At 43.1% G+C, this 22107-nt stretch overlaps 1 protein-coding gene across 3 annotated transcripts in view; it reads right to left on the bottom strand.

Annotated features, from left to right (window-relative positions):
* Kctd3 (potassium channel tetramerization domain containing 3) overlaps positions 1 to 21812 on the bottom strand; it is a 38384-nt gene extending 16572 nt beyond the window's left edge. Inside the window, exons 1-13 of one of the 3 annotated variants that reach the window (XM_087209871.1) lie at positions 21573 to 21792; positions 17966 to 18019; positions 17682 to 17727; positions 15957 to 16030; positions 15007 to 15087; positions 13380 to 13438; positions 13040 to 13120; positions 12053 to 12190; positions 11571 to 11661; positions 8888 to 9078; positions 5013 to 5128; positions 871 to 958; positions 638 to 754 (exon numbers count right to left, since the gene is read on the bottom strand). In XM_087209871.1, the coding sequence (XP_087065997.1) occupies positions 638 to 754; positions 871 to 958; positions 5013 to 5128; positions 8888 to 9078; positions 11571 to 11661; positions 12053 to 12190; positions 13040 to 13120; positions 13380 to 13438; positions 15007 to 15087; positions 15957 to 16030; positions 17682 to 17727; positions 17966 to 18019; positions 21573 to 21658 (1222 nt within the window). In that variant the 5' untranslated portion in view covers positions 21659 to 21792. Of the gene's footprint in view, positions 1 to 637; positions 755 to 870; positions 959 to 5012; positions 5129 to 8887; positions 9079 to 11570; positions 11662 to 12052; positions 12191 to 13039; positions 13121 to 13379; positions 13439 to 15006; positions 15088 to 15956; positions 16031 to 17681; positions 17728 to 17965; positions 18020 to 21572 lie in introns of all 3 variants that reach the window. The other 2 variants (XM_004867385.4, XM_087209872.1) reach the window with 2 other exon arrangements.
* Between the last annotated feature and the right edge of the window lie 295 nt (positions 21813 to 22107).

Genomic DNA, 22107 nt, shown 5'->3' on the forward strand with positions numbered 1-22107 from the left:
TCATTCTCCTCAACTTAAATTTCAAATTCTCAAGGGAACTGGGACTACAGCTCAGTGGTAGAGCTCTTGCCTAGCATGCACTAGGGTCCAGGTCCAATTCCCAGCACCTCAAAGAAAGAAAAAAGAGAAATTCCTACAGAAGTAAGCTTATTTTCCAATACAAATTAAGCCATAAGAACTTTATTTTTTGGTTAACAAAAAGTTGCTAATTTCGAAGTTAAATCAACTATTTAACAGAAAATAAATATGCACATTCTTCTAATTTCAATTATTGTACTATAGCTTGACACATTTAAGACGGGGCTGTGATTCAAGCATCGCGCTGCTGGGCGGCTCTGAACCACCAGATACATGCCTGAGCGTCGTCCTACCCCTACCGGGTGGCATGAGACTGTCCCGTCGGGTGGTACAGGCGCCCTCGGTAAGTCACACAAGCCGCAGGAATGCGAACAAGAGCTCAGAAAGGAAAGGTTCCAGTTTCCCACCTGAAACTATGCTCACTGGTCATGTTCTGCTATGGTGTACAACAAACTGAGTATTTTAGATGAACAGAGATGAAATGCTTAGCACTGCGGTTCTCAGAAAGGACGAGATTCGCTTTGCTCGGCTGCAGTAAACTAATGGACAGAGTACTGACTTGTCTTGGGTGTGAGGTACACGCTCAGGGCCGTGACAGCGTCATTTGAGGGGTCATGGTAGAGCTCTGTGACAAGAAGATCGTTATCCTTCATTCGCAGAGGAAACTTCTGCATATCTAAAAGATAAAAGTGTTTAAAGAGCATTAAAGTAAATGACACATCTATCTTAAACTAAAGAAGTTAATGTTTTGGTCTTCAGCTTCAGAACAAAGGAAACAGGCACCTCGCTTACCGATGTAATATATGGAGCCATTGCTGCAGCCCAGCAGCAGGAAGGAGCCAGCCGTGTCGTAGCTAGTTATGGGGACAACATCCTGGACCTGCGGCAGTGAGACCACAAAATGTCAGGGAGTGACTAACTTCTCTGTTCTGTTCCATTTCCTCATAACTCTGGTTCTTTTGATAAAACAACCCAATACCCAGCTTTTGCAAGACAAAGAAAATGAGCTTTCTCTACCCATACATGTGTGCACAGAGCTAACGATGCAGCTTCCCTTAAAGGCTTTTTTATAAGATATTTCTCAGGGCGCTGCTTCGCTTCTCATGAACTACCTCCCTCCGCTGCCTGTGACCACCAGATTTGAGCCACCAGCCAGGGAGACCCGGCGAGAGCACATCCTTCCTCCTTCTCTTTCTCTCCAGAGACAACACCAACTGCCCAAAGCTACACGGAACTCGTGCTCAGAGAGCGGGATCCAGACAAGAGCTAATCCTCTGACAATGCACGATAATCTGTTTTCTATTTTCATTCTCCTTACTAAAACTTTTGTCTGTTTTCTAGGATGTATGTTTGTTTTTCCAAGTACTGGAATAAGTTATTTCAAAAAAATCTAATTTACAAATTTATAACTGGACATGAGTTCTGCTACAAAAAAAAAAAAGTCAGTGCAGTGGCATAAGATTACAATAACTCTTCTAAAAAAAGATTAAAGAAACAAATCCAAATCTCTCTTTACAGCTGAGCCAGAGATGCATGTGGAACATCATCAATGACATTTACCTGAATACAAGAAACTGAGTTTTACATACAAGTCAAACAGATTTCCAGTAATTTCAAATTCAGAATTATTATGGAGCTTTTATCACTTTTGGTTTCATATGAAAGACTAAAATCTAAACATGATGTGTTCTCTTCACATGTCAGACACGTTATCCAAGACAAGCACGGAAGAGGAGGTAGGGTGTGGGTCCCCCTGAGGGCTTGTGAACTTGTGAGAAAGAAAAGCAAAGGCGAAGACCACCACAGGTGCTGAGCAGGGGGTGCGATACAATCAGGAAGAAAGGGTGGCCCTCTCCTCACTGCTGAGAGAGCAGCGGTCAAGGCAAGGTTCCGAGAGCAAGCGGGGCTTGGTTCAGTCCAAGAACAACCCCAAACTCGCGTGTGATCCAGGTGGGCTGTGGGAAGTGGAGTGGATCTCAGAGGCGCTGCACAAGGCAGGGCCTGGTCCCCGGGGGTGTGGCTGAAGGGTGCGGCTGCCCGCCAGGTTCTCCCTTCTCTGTCCTCTTCCAGGCTGCTGGGGTGCCGAGTGAGTGGCTTTCAAACCCAAGGCCCTCTGCCATGCAGTTTCTGCCCTGGAGCCAAGGAGCACGGACTGCAGCTTTTAAAAGCCTCAAGTGCAAAAGCCTTGCCTACTGTAAACTGTGGGGAGGCCAGGGCAATGGAACAGCAAGGAAAGTGAGTAAGACATCAACTAAGTAGAGAACGGAGAAAGTAAAGTCTGACAAAAAAACAAACCACAGAATCTAAGTCCATTCTAATTTAAACACCCCCAAACCCTGAAACGGGGACGCAATGGCTGCTGCCTCTAAGGCCATCACACCCAGGTCCCCGGTTTCTCTGGCAGCTTCCCGAGACCCCAGCCATCACGCAGAACCTCCTCGCTACAGGTGGGACTCCAAGCAGCAGCAAACGCAGCCATCGTGGGCCTCTTCCTACCAGGGCGGGGGGCTGTGGCTGGCCTGTGCTTTTTCCTTAGAGACAGGGTCTCGCAAAGTCACTCACTTGTCCAAGCGGGGCTCCAATTTGCAGTCCTTCTGCCTCAGCCTCCGATACCCAGCTTCCTTGTCTTTTAGCTGTATTTCTATTTAACTCATGGAGAGTTTGCTCTTCGTCTTCATTTTTAATGACCTTTTAATTTCTAGTATTTTTTTCCTCCATTTTCAAATTGGTCTTATTCCATCCTGACAGTGTATTTCTTTCTCTTCAATAACTTTGGAAATTTATAGTACCTTTCTTTCTAATACTTCAAGTCTGCCCAGTTTTGAGGATGTAAATACTTGTATTTTTTTATACTTGATAACTTTCTTCATTTGCTTTTATGTCTGAGAAAATCTGGGGAAAGTCAGCTCATTTTCAGTCAAAATTACTTCCTCTCTGGATGTCCGACTGTCGCTCTTGTGAAAGTGCCAGATTCGGTTTCATGTGTACATCTAGAAACGTCAGCGGTCACAGGCCACAGCTGCGCCCTCGAAGCGGAGCTGCCACACCCTGAAGCTGTACCTTTGTGCTCCCATTCACACGGCTGTAGCGTCCCTGATCTCAATGTTTTGGTTTCAGTTTCTCATGGGAGGTTTCTGCCTGCACCACCACTCTACATGCCGAGATGACAAACTTTAATTTTTTTTTTAGAAAAAGCAGCTTTATTCCTGTGACTTGATGGCATTAACTGCTTTCCTCCCTTTTCTGAACATTTTACATTTGAAACACCACATAATTTTTTAAGTTCCTACCATATACGTACAAATCCACACGGCTCTTTATTAGGACATGTTAGCAGTACACCATGGTCACAATTAACATGGGGAGCTGGTGCATGCGCATGATACGACTGTAATGTTTTTCCTCTCTTTCTTAGTCCCTACCTCTCCCCTCCCTCCATGCTCCTCCCAACTCTCGGTCCCCTTTCCACTGGAGAAAGTTCTATTTTCATGATTTTTTTCCCCTTTCTTTTTTTTCGATCCCCTTTCCCTCCCCTCCTTCCACCTCGTTCCCCCATTCATTTGAACAAGATCTCCCTACTTCCTATTTATCTTTCTCTATTTTGCTCTCTCATATTTATTTGAGTTTCTCGTATAAAACAAACCACACAATATTTAAGCTCATGTATCTGACTTATTTCACTTAATATTACGGCAATTTTTTATCCTATTCTGTAGGTTCCTATTCTTCACTCTGCTAGTTAGCTCCTTTGCTGTACAGGCCTTTTTAATTTGACATGATTCCATTTGTTGACTCTCGGTATTACTTCTTGTGCCACTGAGGTTCTATTCTTGCCTATGTCTATGTCTTCCAGAGTTTCACCTATTTTACCTTCCAGCAGGTTAATAAGCATTTCTGTTTTAACATGTGGACCTTTGATCCACTTTGACTTTAGTTTAGTGAGTGGTGAGAGACATGGATCTAGAGTCAGTCTCTGCGTGTGGACAGCCAGTTTTCCCAGCACGATTTATTAAAGAGGCTGTCTTTCCTCCAGAGAGGGTTTCCAGCCCCCATGTAAAGATCACATAGCTCAACGTGCCTGGGGTTGTTTCTCCTTCCTCTATTCTGTTCCACTGATCCACATTCCTATTTTGTCCAAATTTCTTGTTCCAAGATTATGTGATAAAAATTTCCCAGTCTCCTTCTCAGGGACTGAAGCAGGCCTTTAAAGCTTTACATTTTTCCAAGAGGCTCAATTTCTACTTTTCATGAAGCCAAGCTTCCTGGTTTTGGCTAAAGTTCCAGGATCTAGAGGTTTTATCTAGATTAATGCTATGCAAGTATAAATAAGTAAAATTTAGTATTTCATACGGATATGCACTACAAATGGAAAGAGTTGTAATATCCGTATCTAGTACTTCTATGTGCAGAAAGGAGAAAGTGTTCTGTCAGCTAATCCAACTCGCTGTGAACCCCGAGTGCTGTATTCAGAGCAGTGGCCAGTACACAGCAGCTTTCTCTTCTTTCTTCAAAATAGAGCGATAACCATATTAAGCATTTTCTCGTTTAGCTCCTTCTTATTCTTCTCAAATACTTGAGAGCTAATATTTATCTTACTATCTCCTCTGCACAGGCTGTATATTGTACAGATCTATGTTTCCACTCAATAATGCAGCTGGCCTCGACTATCACCATACTACAGCACCGAACTTAAAACATTTCAAGAAAATTAAGAAATGTTGAGCCACGATTTAAAAATATACTCATTTTCCAAAGTAACAAATTTCCTGAAAAAGGTAAAATTTGTACCTAGAAATAAATTTACCACTAAATATAGTCAATGTTCTATGTGATCAAAAACAGAAGCAGCACGAGTTCCACAAGGAAAACAGACAGAATCTGCAGAAGTTTCAGAAGTGCTTTTGCTTGTTTAACACGCTGCAGCTGAGACCAACCTGCCAGTGCTGAGTAACAGCGTTCCACACTCCCACCTTCCCTGTGTGACTCGTGGCCACCAGCTGGTTTCCAATAAAGAAGAGTGCATCCACAGGAACACCGAGGCTGAACACTCCTTACATAGCAAGAGAAATAAAGATTAATAGGCCGCCGTCTTAGGATCAGTCATAACCTCCATTAAAAACCCAAGGTGACTAATTTACACCCATTTTCATTTCTACAAATTCTGTGCCAGACTTGGTGGGAAACAGGAACACAAACCTGGCAAGCTTTTAAGCAGCTGATAAAATCCCTCAGCAGCGAAGTCTGCCCCAGCAAGCTCACAATGATACCACACCTCTGCGTCTGAAGCTTTGCTTCACGTTCTATTTGACCATGAAAATAACCTAGCAGGTTTAAAGTGAACAAGATAAAATAAAAAGGATCCTGGGATACAAGCCAGATCCAGTAAGTCAGAAAACTACTGCATCTTAATAAAATTATAAGACATGTAAATGCCGCTCGTTTGTGAACCTGACTGGAAACCAGGATCTGAAGACATAGCTGGCCACCTCAGCCAGCTAGAATGTACGTAAAAATCTGGAAGTAACGAAAAACAACACGCAAAACAACCTCAGCAAGTCACATTAAACTCAAACATTCAGGCCTTTTACTTGAAGTTTATTTTAAACCTCTTGTTTTCTAGCATTTCAGTCTCAATTTATTTAAAATATATTATATTAGGTTTTGGGGTTAAAAAAAAGAACGGATGCTACTAGGACTTTCAGGTTAGTAGACAAAAAATTGCAAATAACCAATTGCAACACAATGCCAAAAGAAAGGAAGGATACACAGGACACAGCAGCATCTAGAGGAGTAAAGGGGCACAGATAAAAGGGCTTTGAGAATCTACCCTGGAAAAGAAGCCGTCCGAGTCAGGTTTTTAAGAAGGTTAACAGGAGCTTAAATGGGGCAGGTGGGGAGGGCAAGCCCAGGGCCCAAGTAACTCAGAGGGACGTGTGAGGAGCAGACAGCGCCTAGGAAAGACCAGCAAGCCAGCCACGCCGAGGACGCCAGGCTCACCTGGGGCAGCCTCAGTGCCTGTACTGTCTGCCGCACTAGCAATCAGGGCTCTCGGGGAACCCACTCTGGTTCTTACTCTCCTCATCTACAAAACACAGTCCTCGCTGAAGGTCTCAAGAATTGGTTTCATATCAAAACTGCTAGATCAAATTCTGCTACTTCCATATTATTATCGTTATTATTTGAAAAACACCTTATGGAGAATGTCTTTTTGTCTCATAATGCTGGAAAAGTCTCACCTATAAAATATTGTTGTATACAGATCTTTAAGTTGTTTCAAGCTGCAGTTTATTTCAAAAAAGTGCCAGTGTGTCAGTATGAACTTTTCTCAGCATTTAGCTGGGGAAAAACAAAGATACATAAGATCTTAAGAACTCACGGGGAGGGCAAATAATAAAATGCAAACTGCACTGCACCTTAAAAGCATAAGCTAGGAAAGTTTCTGATTTCTTCTGAATCTTACATCAGTGCTAAGTATTCTCTTCTGTTCAGGTCTATACTGCACCTCACGGGCATCCACAACACCTTAAAACTCTTTAACCAATCTTGACACAAAACAGGCATCTAGCAGGAACAAAAATGACACACACTGTATAGGAAGAAAGTCGGGGGGGGGGGACGGGCAAGTATTGGCAGGGATATCTTTGATACGCACAATTTAATTGTACATATGAATCATATTTACATAAACATACACATGAAGGCACCTCCTCAGACCGACCTGTCAACCAAAAACCACAAAGAGCAATGTAAACCACAACACACAAAAAAGCCAAGCCCTTTAACCAGAACTGGTAAAGAATTAAATGTCCCACTTCAAAACAAAATAAGTATCCCACCCTGAACACAATTTTAGAGACTGTCACAAAATGGCACTTTAATTTTGAGGCCAATTTTTCAGGACCTGTGAAGCCAACGATGTTCAGTCCCACGGCCCTGGTGAAAAGCAGAAATAAAAACAGGAAAACCAAGTAACACTGATCACTCCAGAGAAGGATGAGGTTCTGGGGAATGAAGGGAGGCGTCTGAGAGGTTGGGAAGTTTCAAGCGTCCCTCTGGTGCAGGGCTCAGCACTGCTTGCACCCTCAGGGAAGACCATCCAGGGGTCACTGCTGTCACAGGGGTCGCGGCCCTCAGGCCTTATGGACCCTCCTGCGTAAACACTGCTCACACCAGCGAGCCAGCAGTGCCTCCCACCGCCTCTGGGAGCACTGCATAACCCACCCGCCCGCCTAGCAATCCTCTTCAGATGGTGTGGCCATTTCCCAAGAGCATCGGTAAGAACAAACATGTCCTCTGGAGGACGTGAACAAGTTTCCACTGCACATTCCCATAACACAGCCGCCACATCAGCCTTGGAAGACAAAGCCAGGAACAGAATTTCATTCATTTATTGGTGTGTTACAAAGGACAACTTGAAAAGGGAAAAAATAATCATAACTGGTTTCTTTTCTGCGTAATTACCCATGTATTTTGTTTTAAAAGTTTTAATACTGAAATTTGTTTTCTAAAGTTCTTAGGAGGGACTCTGCTGCCAGCTGTGATGGAATAAACACTATTCACCATGCTTGCAAACAACAACAGAAGAAAACTGGACAACACACTCAAGGCCACGACTGCAAGCACTGGGCAACACCAGAGAAGCTCCCATTCCCCAGGCCTCTGGCTGAGACCCCAGTCAACAGTGATGGTTTCCACGCACAGAGGAAGCAGAGAATTTGCAGCCAGCACTGTGCCAGAATGCGGATGGAACAGGAGTTGCACCGGGGTTTCCCTAAGGCCCGGATGAGGCCAAGCTGACCCAGGTCAGCAGAGACTCCCAAGAATTCAGTGTGACAGGACTGAGCCAAATCAGGGATCCATGCAGGCCAATGCGCTGGTACCAGCTCCCCGGAGGTGCTCAGCCCTTTCGGAGCACCTCAGGCATTCAGGTAGCACCCTGGGAAGGAGGCAAACCCTGAAGTGAAAGGTGCGGCCAAGCTGCCTCAGCCAAACACAAACAAAGCTCAGTGAGCCAAGAAGACTCCGCAATGTGACTGCCTGCCAGAAAACACACCTTTCAAGGGCACACAGCGTGATCCACACTGCCCTGCCTACACACATGTCCAACACAGAATCACACTTCCTAACACTATGAAGAACATGTGATTCCACATAAAAATATGAGACGGCCCAGATACTGGAATTAGCAAACAAAAGTTTCAACCAAACAATTATTATGATTTAATAAAAAATGGTTCTAAGGAGGAAGAGACAAATCTCACCAAAAACAACATAAACTGTGAAATGGAATCAAAAGGCAATTTTACAGCTAAAAATAAAAATGTATTAAATGGGATTAACAGCAGATTACAGGAGGAAAGGGATACAAATTATTAAAGATATAGCAACAAAATCTGTCTGACTGAAGAACCAGGGAAATACAGAGTGGTTTGCAATTGACAAAGCTGCCCTCGGGTAAGAGCAGAGGCCTCGCCTTCAAGCTCACGGGGAGGGGATGAGAAGGGTGGAAAACACAGCCGCCAGGACGTGGGGCTCCAGAAACAACACGCTCATCTTGCAGCCAGACTTCAGCTGGACGGACGGGGCTCAGGCCTCCCCTCCGTGCTGCACCACCAGTGCTTCCCCTCTTCACCAGCCCATGCCTCTCACGCTGAGGGTTCTTTCTGCTACTGGACCCCAGAGAGACAGGGTGGCCGTTCACGCTAACTCTCAGTCCAGGCTAGTCTGCATATTTAGAGCCAATCTCTTATACTACACGTCAAACACTACCTACACCAGAGAAAGGCAGCATAAACGAGATTCTTCCTACCAATTTCACTCCCACTGCCCCCGTCCTGAACACTCCACAGGATGATGCTGCTCTCTGAGGCCACAGCCACCATTTTGTCTTTGTCTCCATGAGGACCCCCGACCACTTTTGCATTCAGAGCCACCCGTTCAATAGTCCAATCTAGATATGGGCTTGTAAACACTTGCTGCCATCCTGAAGATTCTTTGATTCTGTCAAGAAAGAACACATAAAGCAGACTCAGCAGCACGGATACAAACAGAACACAAATCAATGTACCAAAAACATTTAACTGCAACCACCAACCCTTTACATTTACTAAATATAAAATCTTTCTGGTGCAGTAGCAAAGCCAGTTTACCACGAATATATTCAGATACCTAGGACATACAATCATTTAGAAAGAAACAACAGTTCTTTATTTCTCCAAAGAATTTAAGAAAATTCTCCCTACCACTTTAAAAATTTAAAAAGACGATTATATCTTTCATGTTTCTTTATAAAAACAAGAATCACTGACATCATGGGTAGTCAACAAAAATCAGAATTTTAGGATTATTTTTTCCAATTTTTAACCAGTATTTTTGGTTATTACCCTAACTGAAATGACATGGATAAAATCTACTGATTTTTGTATTTCAGATGATAGTCCATTCAGGCAAATTAAGAAAGTACCACAGGCATTCTAATACCTCAGAACAATTAAATGAAGAAACAGCTTTGAAAATCTTTTTCTGCAGACTGGTTTTTAATGGACTCAACGAGCCTTCCTAATTCAGTCAAAGGATAATGTATGTCATAAATGATCAGAACATAATTAGCTACCCACTTCGGACAAAATAAATTCTTTTTTTTTTTTTTTTTTGGTACCGGGGATCAAACTCGGGTCCTTGCACTTGCAAGGCCGGTGGCGGAACCACTGAACTAAATCCCCAGCCCCTGGACAAAATAAATTCTTAACACTCACACCACACACAAACAAGAAAATCCCTCATGGATTAATGATCCAACCTAAAATATAAGCTGCAAGACTTACACACTGCTCTGTTAACACAAGTACCACCGTCACAAACCCAGCAACAAGAGGGGATACTGAAATCAGGCCCAACAGAAAATCAGTGAATCTACAAAGAGCATCCAAGCAGGTATTTGCTGTACTACTTGTTTTTAAGTTTTTTACTTACTAATATGAAAACTTCAGGAAAAACAATTTAAGATGACTGAGAGTACTCCTACTGTGCCATTTCTTTCCTTCAAAATCCTTTCACTGCCATGGCTCTGGATGAGTTACCTCCACAGGAGGAAACCCAGCAGCCCAGGCTGCAGTGCCGGCCCCGCCCACTGGGCCAGGTAGCCAGGGGAAGCGGAGACACCATGGTCCCCTCAGCAGAGAACGGAAAGCGGGTGCATCACTCTTCTTACGTGGAGGAGAGTCACGCGATGTGTACCTTTACAGGCAACTATGTGTGTCTCTGGCAAGCAGCAACCATCCAAAACCATCTCTGTACTATTCAAGAATTTCCAAACTTGACAAAATGCACTCCAAGTGAAAGTCTGTGCCTGATCACCACTGCACTGGGAATAAGGGCCTGAGATAAGGGACACAAGGGGCCTCACCAGTGACCACCTTTCATAAAGCAGAACCTTTTAAACATTAGTAGGATCCTCTAAAATGTATCTGTACACTCCAGAACACATTTGTAATTATCTCTCCTACTGTAGCTTTTTTCTTAACATCAGTGGTGATAAAGTTTATATATTCTTTAATTTTTTGCAATTTCAATGAAGTGGGATCTTATTTCAAGCTAGCATATTCCAGCCACTTCATGCTTCTACACCACTCTCTACCATCTACATTTTTGTCTACAGTGATTCAAAGGACCCTTCCCTTTCTCCACTTTAGAAAACACTCGCTGCTCTTCACTATTCTCACTTTCTTTTAGTCTCTTAGAATACAATCAGTAAAGCCAAGCTCCTGTGCAGGCCTCACACTCACACACTACAGATACCAAACTACCGAAGCTCACGTACACCCTACTTCACTAGCTCACTCCCAGGAATGTGGTAGCTATGACCAACAGCCTCCTTCCCCATGCTTCAGATTGCAAACGACTGAGTCATTCAAGATGAAATGTTACAATGCTTACATAAAGAGTCTCATCTAGAGTCATTTAGCCTAATAGTTAAATGACTCAGAGATCCATCCAACAGGAGCAAGGAAAAGTTACATTAGGACCTCTCATGGGGCGTGGTGGTGTGGCACAGCTACTGGAGGGAAGGCCAAGGGAGTAGGACTGTAGCTCAGGGCCAGCCACAAAGCTTACAGTGATCTTGCCCTAAGTCACATACTTAAAGAGGGCTAAAGACGTAGCTCAGTGGCAGAGCACTTGACTAGCACGAGCAGGGCCCTGAGTTCGATCCCCACTATCAACAAAAACAACCACAGCAAAAATGTCAAGTGTGTTATAGTTCACACTATCTGGAAAATATTGAAGATGTATTAAGATTACTGTCAATATTTACCAAATTAGGTAGCAAAGTAAAAGCAAACTAAACCTTATCCACATGACACAGAAGTGGGTGAAATATGCAGGAGAAAAATTCAATGACTAGAAGATGCAGCTCTTCACAAAAAATATAAATTTGCAATTAATGACTACTCTCTAAAATTCAAAAAGAGCTACGACTATTGGAAGTACAGTACCTGTAGCACACAGCAAAGTGGGCATATGCAGCTACAATCCAGTTGTGATGGCCAGCGACTATTAGCACCTTTCGTGGATCCACAGGAAATCCTGATTTCAGAAAAAGAAATATTTTCCATTCTAGGTGGGTTGGCAAACTGTGGCCCAGAAGCCAATTCCAGTCTCCTGCCTGTGTGGATAAGTAAGTCCAGCTCAAACAGGAAACACTCGTTTGCTCACACGCTGTCCACCAAGTCTTCCCAGACTGGATGACCCGCAGAGCCTACAGTTTAACAGTCATCCCTGTGCTAACAATTCAGAGCAAACAGAGGGTTACACAGTATTTTAGGTAAAAATATGCTGAGACTTTTCAAGATATAAATGATAAATCTGGATCCAAAAAAAGATTAGGCACAAATTACATATTTAAAAATAACTGCTCAATACCACCAAGAGGGAAAATCACGCGCAGCTGTCTTTCTGCGCCGCCCTCTCTGCTCACCCAGCCTCACAGTCTCCTCTCCGGCCACAGAGAGAACAGGCTGTGCAGCATCTCCCTGGGCTTCGCCTTCCGCAGAGCTAAGTCCGTTCCTGGAGTCAGGAGATCGCCCGGGGTTGTTTATTTTACGGCTAGGGATACCTACACAGGGAAGAAGACAACAAATTCATCTCTAAGTTAATCTTCCAAAAAGGAAAAATATCACATTGCAACTAAGAAACAACGTGAACTGCGTTGTACCTCAGGTGTATCTCTCAATACAGCAGTTTACTGCAAATAGTTAATTACAATCAGAAACTACAAAATAAAAAATAAAACTAAAGTGATTTCTAGTATTGGCTGTATTATTTATTTACCATATTATCCTCCAATTCACCTAGCTCCAGGTTACTGAATCAAAAGATTGTGCGTCCAGTTTGTCAGCATGAATCACTTTCGGCTAAGATCAAGTGCAGGGTGTCAGGATGTGGCGTGACCCCTGTGGAATGAGCTTCCTCATGCTCCCAGGCATGGTTCACTTGGCGCAAGAGCCTTTTGCAGATGAAATCTTGCTCAGGAGCCCACTCAGGTAAAAGAAGAGCTGCTCTCACTCCAGCAGGGTAAGGTGACACTGCGGATCTCAGCATGGGTCTTGGGTGAGGGGAAAAGAAGTCTGATACCAGTGCTCCTGAGGGGAGCAAACTACGGGCCACGGGGACAGGGAAACTCAGGAGAGCTGCAGGGACACAGACACAACAGACGTGGCAGATGTCAGAAGCCAGGCAGAGCACGGCTGCCTCACTGAGCTTCTCAGGTCCCGGACAGCAAACGTTTACAAACCCTGCTCTGCAGCATGTGCTATGAGGTAACTTTTTGTAAAAACAAAGTTCTTAGCATTTCTAGATTTATAGACAGGAAACACAAGAATTGAGGAAGAGTTTTCCTATTTATAATTGCTTAATGATACAAAAGAATTTGTAAAAAGACTGAATAAAATGAAAGCCACAATACCTGGTGGGGGCAAATAGCCGTGGAAAAGCACACTGCCACAGGATGAGCGCTCCAGTTCCTCACACAGGAGAAGCCTTCTTACTAAAAACATGTCAAAGCAAACTTGTCAGCACACAGTCAGAAAAACAGTGCTCCATTTTATTTTCTCTAGTTAAAGAGAGAAGGAAAGAAAAGGAAGATGTTTAAATTAAATCAGTCTTTTTGCTATGAAAATCCACAAAAACTAAACCCTGACCTACTCCATGAAAACTTTGGGCTCGATATAAAACATTTCATTTGGGCCAGGATAGTACACACAGAGTCAAAATGTAAACAGAAAACCAGGGGAGAAGACACATACCTAATGGTGTGATTCCATAGAACTCGGCCTCATGCCTGAGAACATTAATGCTCACTCCCCTACAAAGGAACAGAGAATATGTGAGCCCTCTCTCTAACCCCAATCACCATCTGAAGCCAAAGGCAAAAAGGGGCTAGGTTCTCAAGTGAACAAAGTTAAGCTTTAAAGACTTTTCTCCAGTAGTCTTTATTTCTAAGATTCTCAGTCATCTGAAAAGTTTAAATAAAACTGCATGTGAACAATAATACGCTCATGCCACTTGAAAACCACTCATAAACAGATGAACAAAGTAAATGCAAGATTAAGGCAAAGGGCTAATACAAATAAATTATGAAAAAGTATCTGACAAAAAAGTCAGAAATCATTCTTTTATGGAATTATGTTCAGCTTTTTATCATATTACTGTGATACACATTTCAACTCCTCTATCATTCTATGAGCTTCCTATAAACTCAATCTATTTTTGATCTAATTCTGCATATTTTGCACTGTGCCTAGCGCAATGCTTATAAAACAGTCACGTAATAAATTACTTGTTGAATGAATCAAAGAAAATAGAAAATAGGAAAGAAAGACTCACTTTAGCGAGGCTACGTTACAACAGTAATGATTCATTCAAATTTCAGTTATCTGCTCTTAACTTACGAACATTCCTCAGCTTTAATAAATACATGCAATTGTGATATTAAATTGTTTTTTTGTGAACCCGATCATGACTAACATACAAATGCTTAAGACTTTCCAACTCCACTTCAGAAGCACCTGTGTTAACAGCATCGCAGTGCTAGCTGACTACACCGTGCTTCAGGACACAAAAGGACAGTTCCTGAGGAGCTCTGGTCTCCTGGGAGGACAGACTAGCAAACACAGTTGTTATGACCCGCTGTGATGTGGGAGGCAATTAACAGAGTGAGAATACAGGTATTTGGGCTTTAAAAACAAAATCCATTCCCCTCCTCCTATATAAAGCCCTACAGAATTTAAATTTGCTAGGCTTCCTTAAATGAAAACAGGGAGTCATTTGTAAGAAAAGCAGTCAGTACACACACATATTTAAATTAATTCTGCTTTTTTGGTTAATGAACTGTGGGTTAGTCACAAGGACACTGACCAGACATAAAACTTGGACTTCTTTATCAAATGGTATGGGGAAAAATAATCTTTCTCAAGCTGTAATTAATAATATACTTCCCACCTCCAACCAATCCTGGACCAAAAATAAAAAGCCCACCAAACTCTTTTTCTTTTCATAAGTATCTGTTTTGTATATATTACATATACTGTATTAACTACAAGAATACCGCAAGGAATGCACCAACAACTAAATCTTTGTCCTCAAGGAGCTTCCTCTACTAAATATAAGCCAAAAATCAAAAATTATAAAGAAGCAGCTACAATAAACAAGTAAATTTCTAAAACTTGAATCTAAAAACTTATTAAAAGATCCTTAGTGAAAGTTAATCAGGATACAAGAAATGAAAAAATACAATAAAATTATAGCTTCCTCATAGGAACCCAAACTGTGTGAATATGGCAAAGTGAAAGAAATAGTTTAATATTATTCATTTACACACACACACACACACACACACACACAAATACTCCCAAAAATGTAATGAGCTCTTACCATGCACTGAGCACAGTGCTAACGGTGAGAATAAACAGAGCCGCCCTCTTGCAACTTGAAAGTCTCATGGAAACTAGAACACTAGAAAAGGAACTCAAGTGACACAATGCACTAAGGACAGCACGGGACGCTGTCACCTACACTGGGCGGCTGAAGCAGAGATCACCAGTGCAGTCAGGTGAGCCAGAACCAGGAAGCTCGTCAAGTGTTGTATGAGAAGCTCAGCAAACGAGACTATGGACAGATAAGACCACACCCCAAACTCTGCACTGTTAGTCCAACATAACATATGAAAGGGGGTTTTAAGCACAGTGGCGACCTGGTGATGATCATGTTTTTAGAAGGTAAGTTTGGTTCCAATGAGAAAATGAAAAGAAAGGAATCTGCTAGAAAGCTGCTGAATGCTACAAAGGATGAGACAATGGTGGCCTGTAGCCATGAGACTTTAAATCTGAGGCAATTTTAAAAAGAGCAAAAACTGCACATTCTCACTTTTTTGTGGCCATTAATAAAGCTGATCCCACAGACACAGGGAACAGAACAGAAGTAATTAGAGGACAACACGGGGGAAATGGGAAGAGGGACGACAGTGAGAAGGTGGAAGGGGAACAGGTACCAAACACATACGCGAGAAGAGCACACACAGTAAGATAACTCCAGTGCGCACCGACTGATGTCCACACACGTCCAAATCAACAGACCAGCAGGTGAGGGGCTCCCAACATGCACACGTGACGGGATCTGAGGAGATGCAAATGCGATCACCCTACATCAATCACTGCACACTGCACACACGTAACAAACTGCAATGCTGTACCCCACAAGTAAGTACAAATACTCTTGAGTGAATTTCTGAAAGTCTTGGGGGGAAAATCCTTTTTCTTCATAAAATACACCCAAAATACACAGCTACTAGCAAGAATTTGCATTGAAGAGGATGCATTTCTTACCTTAAATCTAGTTCTTTTGTCCGAAGAAAATTTAAAATGGGTGCAAATGCTGCCGGATCTCTATCAATAAATATCTATAAATGAAGAATTGTTTTATTTTCAAATTGAACTTCTCCTTTCAATATCTGTAACACTGACAAGGTACAGAAACTGAAATATTTCCTTGATTCCTCTCTTAATGTTTCTACAACTGGAGTACAGTTATAACATTGTGTATTCAATGTGGTAGCACTTTTTCTCCTCCCAAAAGCTATTATTAATTTGATATTTTAATGACCAGGGAAACTGCTATTTATTAAGTCCACTTTCTCATTTCTATTAATATTTTTTGGGAAAACTGATACTTGAGAAAACATTTTTATCTGAAATATTCTAGAATTCAATACCTAGAAAACATTATGAATAAATGATACTTATATTGGCAAATCACTAATTATTGCTGACACTGTGACTACATAATTTGCAAGTCATTAAAACAGCACTTTTTTTTTTTTTTTTTTGCAAGTTGAGGGACTGAATCTAGTGTTCACACTGAGTTACATCCCCAGCCCTTCTTTATTTAGAAACATGGTCTTGTTGAGCTGGGGGTTTAGCATAGTGGTTCTGCCACCTGCCTCGCAAGCACAAGGTCCCGAGTTCGATCTCCAGTACCAAAAAAAAGAACCATGGTTTTGTTAAGTCACTGAGTTGCCCGGGCTGGGCTTGAACTTGCAATCCTCCTGCCTCAGCCTTTCAGAGTGCTGGAATGAAAGCCATGGGCTGCCATGCTTGGCACAGCAATGTACTTTCATAACACACTCAGGGCTAAAAATGTAAATACTGCATGCTACTATCAACACTGGGCAAGATTATTCTCATATTTTTACACATACAATCTTATCTCAATTTCCTCAAAAGCCAGGGTAGGGTAATGAGAAATGAGAAACAATTTCAAAATTTTTAAAAAAATAACAAATTCAGCACCATAGAATACATAAGGAGAAAATAAGATGTTTTAAAATATGAAATGCAAAATTGGGCCAATCAGAAATTACAGATAGATTTGTAAAGAAATTATTGTTGATGATTTCTAAAGTAATCTCACATGGACCTGTCTACTGTGCTACCTTCTTTCATCTGTAGATCTCACCATAACAAATAACATGTTTCAATTTTTCATCTTCCAACAGAACGCCTTTGTGTAGCCTGTCACTCTAACACAGTTGTTTATATGCTGATGTGCACATTACAACATTTTTAACTCCACAAATTATTTTTTATTGAAACTTTACAGGTCTTTACTTTTCATCACTGTACCACTGCAGTACAAATTCATAAGGTAATTCTTCAAAATAAAAAAAATGTAGGATTCCCCCAACCTGCAACCTCTTATCATTCGAATACATTTTAATATTTACATGTATTTACTATTTATTTACATGTATCTATTTACTGTTAAAGTTTCAATTCTTGATTAAAGAGCTATCCTCTAGCACAAAAGTAAGCTCATGTCCTACAAGTTCTAATCACAAAAATTTGAGTTGCTGTATGCATTATTTTCTGTTCAGGGTTCTCTGTTTAGAATACTGTACTCCATACATGGAAAGAAATAAAAAACTACACCCTGTAATTTAGTGGTTATTAAAATATTAGCTTCTCACCTCTGGGAGTCCCTAGATGCTGAAGACCATGCTTCACGAAACACTGCGTGATCTAACTAGAAACATACACCAACATTTTACTTACAGCACCAGTTTCGTCCCGAAGTGTTGAGATTCTTCCACTCAGCAAACTAGATGTAATTAATTAACAAACAAGTTATTTTTTAAAATTTGAACATGAATGATTTTATTCTTTACCAAATGTCAAAGGCCAACAAAAGTGAATCTTCTATTTATTGTATAGAGAATTTCTAGTTTAAGAATTAACAATTTTTTATTCAAAAAATAAAAACTTTAACTGACAAGGAAACCTATTATTTTTGCAAATAATCAAAGATAGAGTAACATAATAATACAATAAACAATTACCTGGAAAAAAAAGAATCTGGAATCCACATAAGAGTTTGTCTCGAGGTACTAAATCTGCAATTGAAAATTATCTTATGTTTTAATGAGACTATGATTTAAAATTTTAATATTAACTTTCTTTAATGTGTTGGCTAATGATTTACAAGCTGCTGCATAATTATAGCTATATCAATTATATTTATTACATTTAATATTTTTAAATTTTGCTACTTTCAATTCTCAGGTAAGATTACACAAGAGCTCTCAGCAAAATCAATTAATTCTCTACTGTATAATGCTTCCCAAAACACGGCTTCCCAGCACACCAATCTGCTGAAGAATCAACCATTAGCCCCCTCATGCCACAACTGAACTCAGGGAAGCTACACAGAATTATTTTTGGTTCCCATTTCATCTCTCCAAATGCAATTTTCCCCCTCTAATAAAACAGTGGCCCCTAACATCCCGAAATGATTCGTGTTCGCCACCATTCGGTATCCGTATCCCAGGGAGATCAGCCCATCACATCCAATAACCCAAGTCCTATCCATCTCTCTCAGTATCACTCGGGTTTCCTCCTCGGTAAGGGTTTGTTCAAAGGTCCTATCCCGAATCATCTCTTTAGGGCTCAGCGTTGGTCACTCACTGTAAATTATGCACCTAACTGTATTTATCCGCCAGTCTTGGGCTATCTACAGCTGCTGCATTCGCTCATTTAAAGCCACTCAGTAGAGACAGCAGCGTCCGAGATTAACTATCATTTGATCTGATCGAGCTCGCTCATCACCATCCATCCTAGGAGGATCTTTACCTAAGTGAGTGTGACAGACCGTAACCCAGCAGGACAAAGCGGCACACTGCAGGGCCCGTCCGGCCCAGGCCTGGTCTGGGTTTCTCCTCCTGAGGGCAGCACAGTAAACCACAAGGCCACCCCGCAAAGGGAGCCAGGGGCCCCCACGTCACTCCACACCCCCAGCGTGGCTGGACTCCTCAAACTTGCGCGCACTTCCTTACTGAACCTGGACAAGGGGGATGAAGAGTGGCACGGGATGTCGTGTGGTATCACCAGGAACAAGCACCTCAGCCGAGACGGCCTCGGGGTGCTGGGGAGAGGCAGCAGCGCCGTACCTCTCCGCGTCTGCCCTCGGAATTAGCCAGCGAGCGGGAAAGGCTGGCGACCTGCTCACCCCAGCTCATGCTTGCATTCCAAACATCAGTGGCTGCAGGGCAGGCTGAGGCCCTCAGGGCTACTGGCTACTCACTAGCGAGCTCCCCTGAAGCCTGGGGAGGGCGACTCGGACCATTTTCTATTTCCTAAGAACAAACGGACTGTTCCTTAAATACCTACACTCCTCCTCAAACTTATTTTCAGGAAGGCATTTTATGTACAAATAATTACGTACATATACATACATACATAGTATACTATATATGTAGTTTTCTATATATATATATATATATATATATATATTTATTTATTTATTTATTTATTTTAAAGGGGAAGGTGAAGAACTTGTTCCCTATAATGCTTGGCACCTCCCACGATCGGTAAACTAGTCTCTGTTGAAATTGAGGTGTGCTAACCAGAACCACTCTGTATTCAGGTAAACACCTTATCCGAAACTGAGACAATGATTCTGGGCCTTTTATGGTTTTAACAGCATTTCCAAAGTAAAGTTGACAAACAGATGTCACTAAATGGCCCACTTGTCAAAACATCTAGTATTATCAATCTCAGGGTCAAAACGTACCTATTACAGCTTCATTCTGTATCTAAAAGCAATTTTCTATCTCAGCTTCCGTCCACCAATTTATAATCCATAAGGAAAAGGATTTCTCACTGACTAAAGGGAAGATACTGAAACAACTTATCTATTAAGGACATCTCCAAGGCCAGGGATTTACTCAGTGGTTCAGCTGCCTGCCTTGCAAGCGCAAGGTCCTGAGTTCAATCCCTGGTACCAAAAAAAAACTCTAGGTAAAGTACCATGAAAAGTACTTTGGAGAACGTGGACAAGTTAAAATAAGTGGTTTTAAGCAGTCCTATAGCCATTAATCTGATCAAGGGGCCAAATGGTTTATCCAAGAAAACGGCAAATTTTTCTAAATACATTTTTTAGCAAATTCTCAAGCAAAAACAAGCAATTACCATTAGCTGCCCAAAACTGACTTGGTCAGTTAGACAAAAGCAAATCAGTCACTGATAACCAAGGACACAAGGCCAATAGTGACAAAGATTCACCCCTTCTGGAAATCATCAAATTAATCACAACAAAGGCAGTTTATAACTTCTGACCTTTTTATATTCACTGCTTATTCAGCAAACTGTTCCAAATAATTCAAATCACATGTCACGAAAATTTCACAAATTTGCTTAGAAGTTGTATTAATCAATTTTATTCGGCATTTTGGGGTGAGTTCGGTACGGTGCAATTTCTGGGCAAAGGGTTGGGACTCTCACACTCACCATTTTTTTTTTTTTTTTTGAGCCAAACAAGGGGAAAAAAACTCAGCCATTTCACTCCCCCAAACAGTCCCTGATTCCAAATTTAATTTATAAAGTTACATATAACAAGCATAATTCTTTGCAATAAACATATAGCCTTTCCACTTTTTAACTCATACACACAAGTGTGCCAAGGGCCACGCGCAATCCGGCCTCAGCAGAAGGGTGACTGAAGAAATCCGCACAGCCAGCTATGCGCCATCCTATTTGCCTCCTATCAAATTAGCTTGAGAGCAATCTAATCAAAATTACTATTCTGCAATATTACCACTGATAATGCAATGCATAGCTGCATTTCATGTGTGTTACCTTAAATTCCTCCATCAAGCCTGTAAGACGGACACTATCACTGCCATTTTACATTTTAAGAAACTAAGCACTGAAAAATAAGTTGCCCACGACTGACTGCTGAGCTAGTCACAGGTAAAGCCTGTGAACCCCACCACCTGTGCGCCTCCACAAATTCAATGTTTGCATCAGAGGGACCGCCAGTATTTTCACGTGATTTGGGAGAAAAATTCATTCTATGCAGTAGGAGATATAAATCTCCTACCTATATAAGGGCAATAATGTTGCAACTTGTCAAACCCTGATTATAAAGTTTCGCTTTGAAGAAAGTGGAGGGAATGAGCCCTGAGAATGTATGACTTCAGCGTGCTGGGTTCTCCGGCGCGGGCAGAAAGCGACTACATTTTTGGGACCGAAGCACGTCACGTTTTTTGCTGTGGTTCCCACTGCTTTCCATCTGCGTAGAAGAAAACGCCGCTGCGAGCCCACCCTACTCCGGGACGCAGCAGCACGGCGTAGCCGCAGCCCCACGTTGTTTACCTCCTCCCTGGGCTCCGATTCAGCTGCCCTTCCTTCAGCCCGAGCTGCCAAACTCCCTTTCTGAGGACAGTGGCTCACAAGTCACGGCCAATCCACGCAAATTGACCCTTCTCCGCCAACAAGCGGAAAGAAGGGGTGGCCCGCAGCCGGGGGTCGGGGGGCTCCGAGCGCTTCCTCCGCGCCTAGACCCAGGGCGGCCAGCATCGACCGCGGGCCGGGCTGCGGGCACGGGGACGCCGCAGCCGCCCGGACCCCGGACCCCGAGACGCCCACCCGGGCCCTCCCGCCGCTCACCGGGTGCCGCCCACGTTCAGCTGCACGATCTCGCCGCTGCCGGCCGCCGCCGCGGGCGCGAAGCCGCCGCAGTGCCCTCCCGCCATCTCGGCGGCTCCGGGGCGCGGGCCCGAGGTGGGGCAGCGGGGCCGCAGGCGGCGGCGGCCGGGCGGACGGGGTGGTCAGCGCCCGCCGCGTCCCCGGCGCTGCCCCCGGCGGCCAGGAGGCCCGGGCTCCGCGCTCGCCGCTTGCGCGCGCCTCTCCCCACGCTGCGCGCCGGCGCCCCGCCCCCAAGGAGGGGTCACCGCGCGGGACAAAATACCGCAGTGCTCGCCCTTCGCCTGCGCCGATGGGGAAAGCGGGGAGGGAAGGAACCTCCCCGGCGCGGGCTGCAGGCGGGCTACACGCGGGCCGGGTGGGGAGTAGGCACCCGGATCCAGGCCGCCGCAGCCCTCTTCTCTGCACCTGGAAGACTGGCTAGAACCGGGAAGCGGTTTCCCAGAGTGAGGCTGAGTCAGGCCAAGCCCCGCCTAATCACGGGGCGGGGGCACCTTCG

Source organism: Heterocephalus glaber, unplaced genomic scaffold (assembly GCF_053883595.1).
Source record: "Heterocephalus glaber isolate CG9 unplaced genomic scaffold, H.glaber_assembly_v1.0 deba00001067, whole genome shotgun sequence".
Taxonomy (NCBI): Eukaryota; Metazoa; Chordata; class Mammalia; order Rodentia; family Bathyergidae; genus Heterocephalus; species Heterocephalus glaber.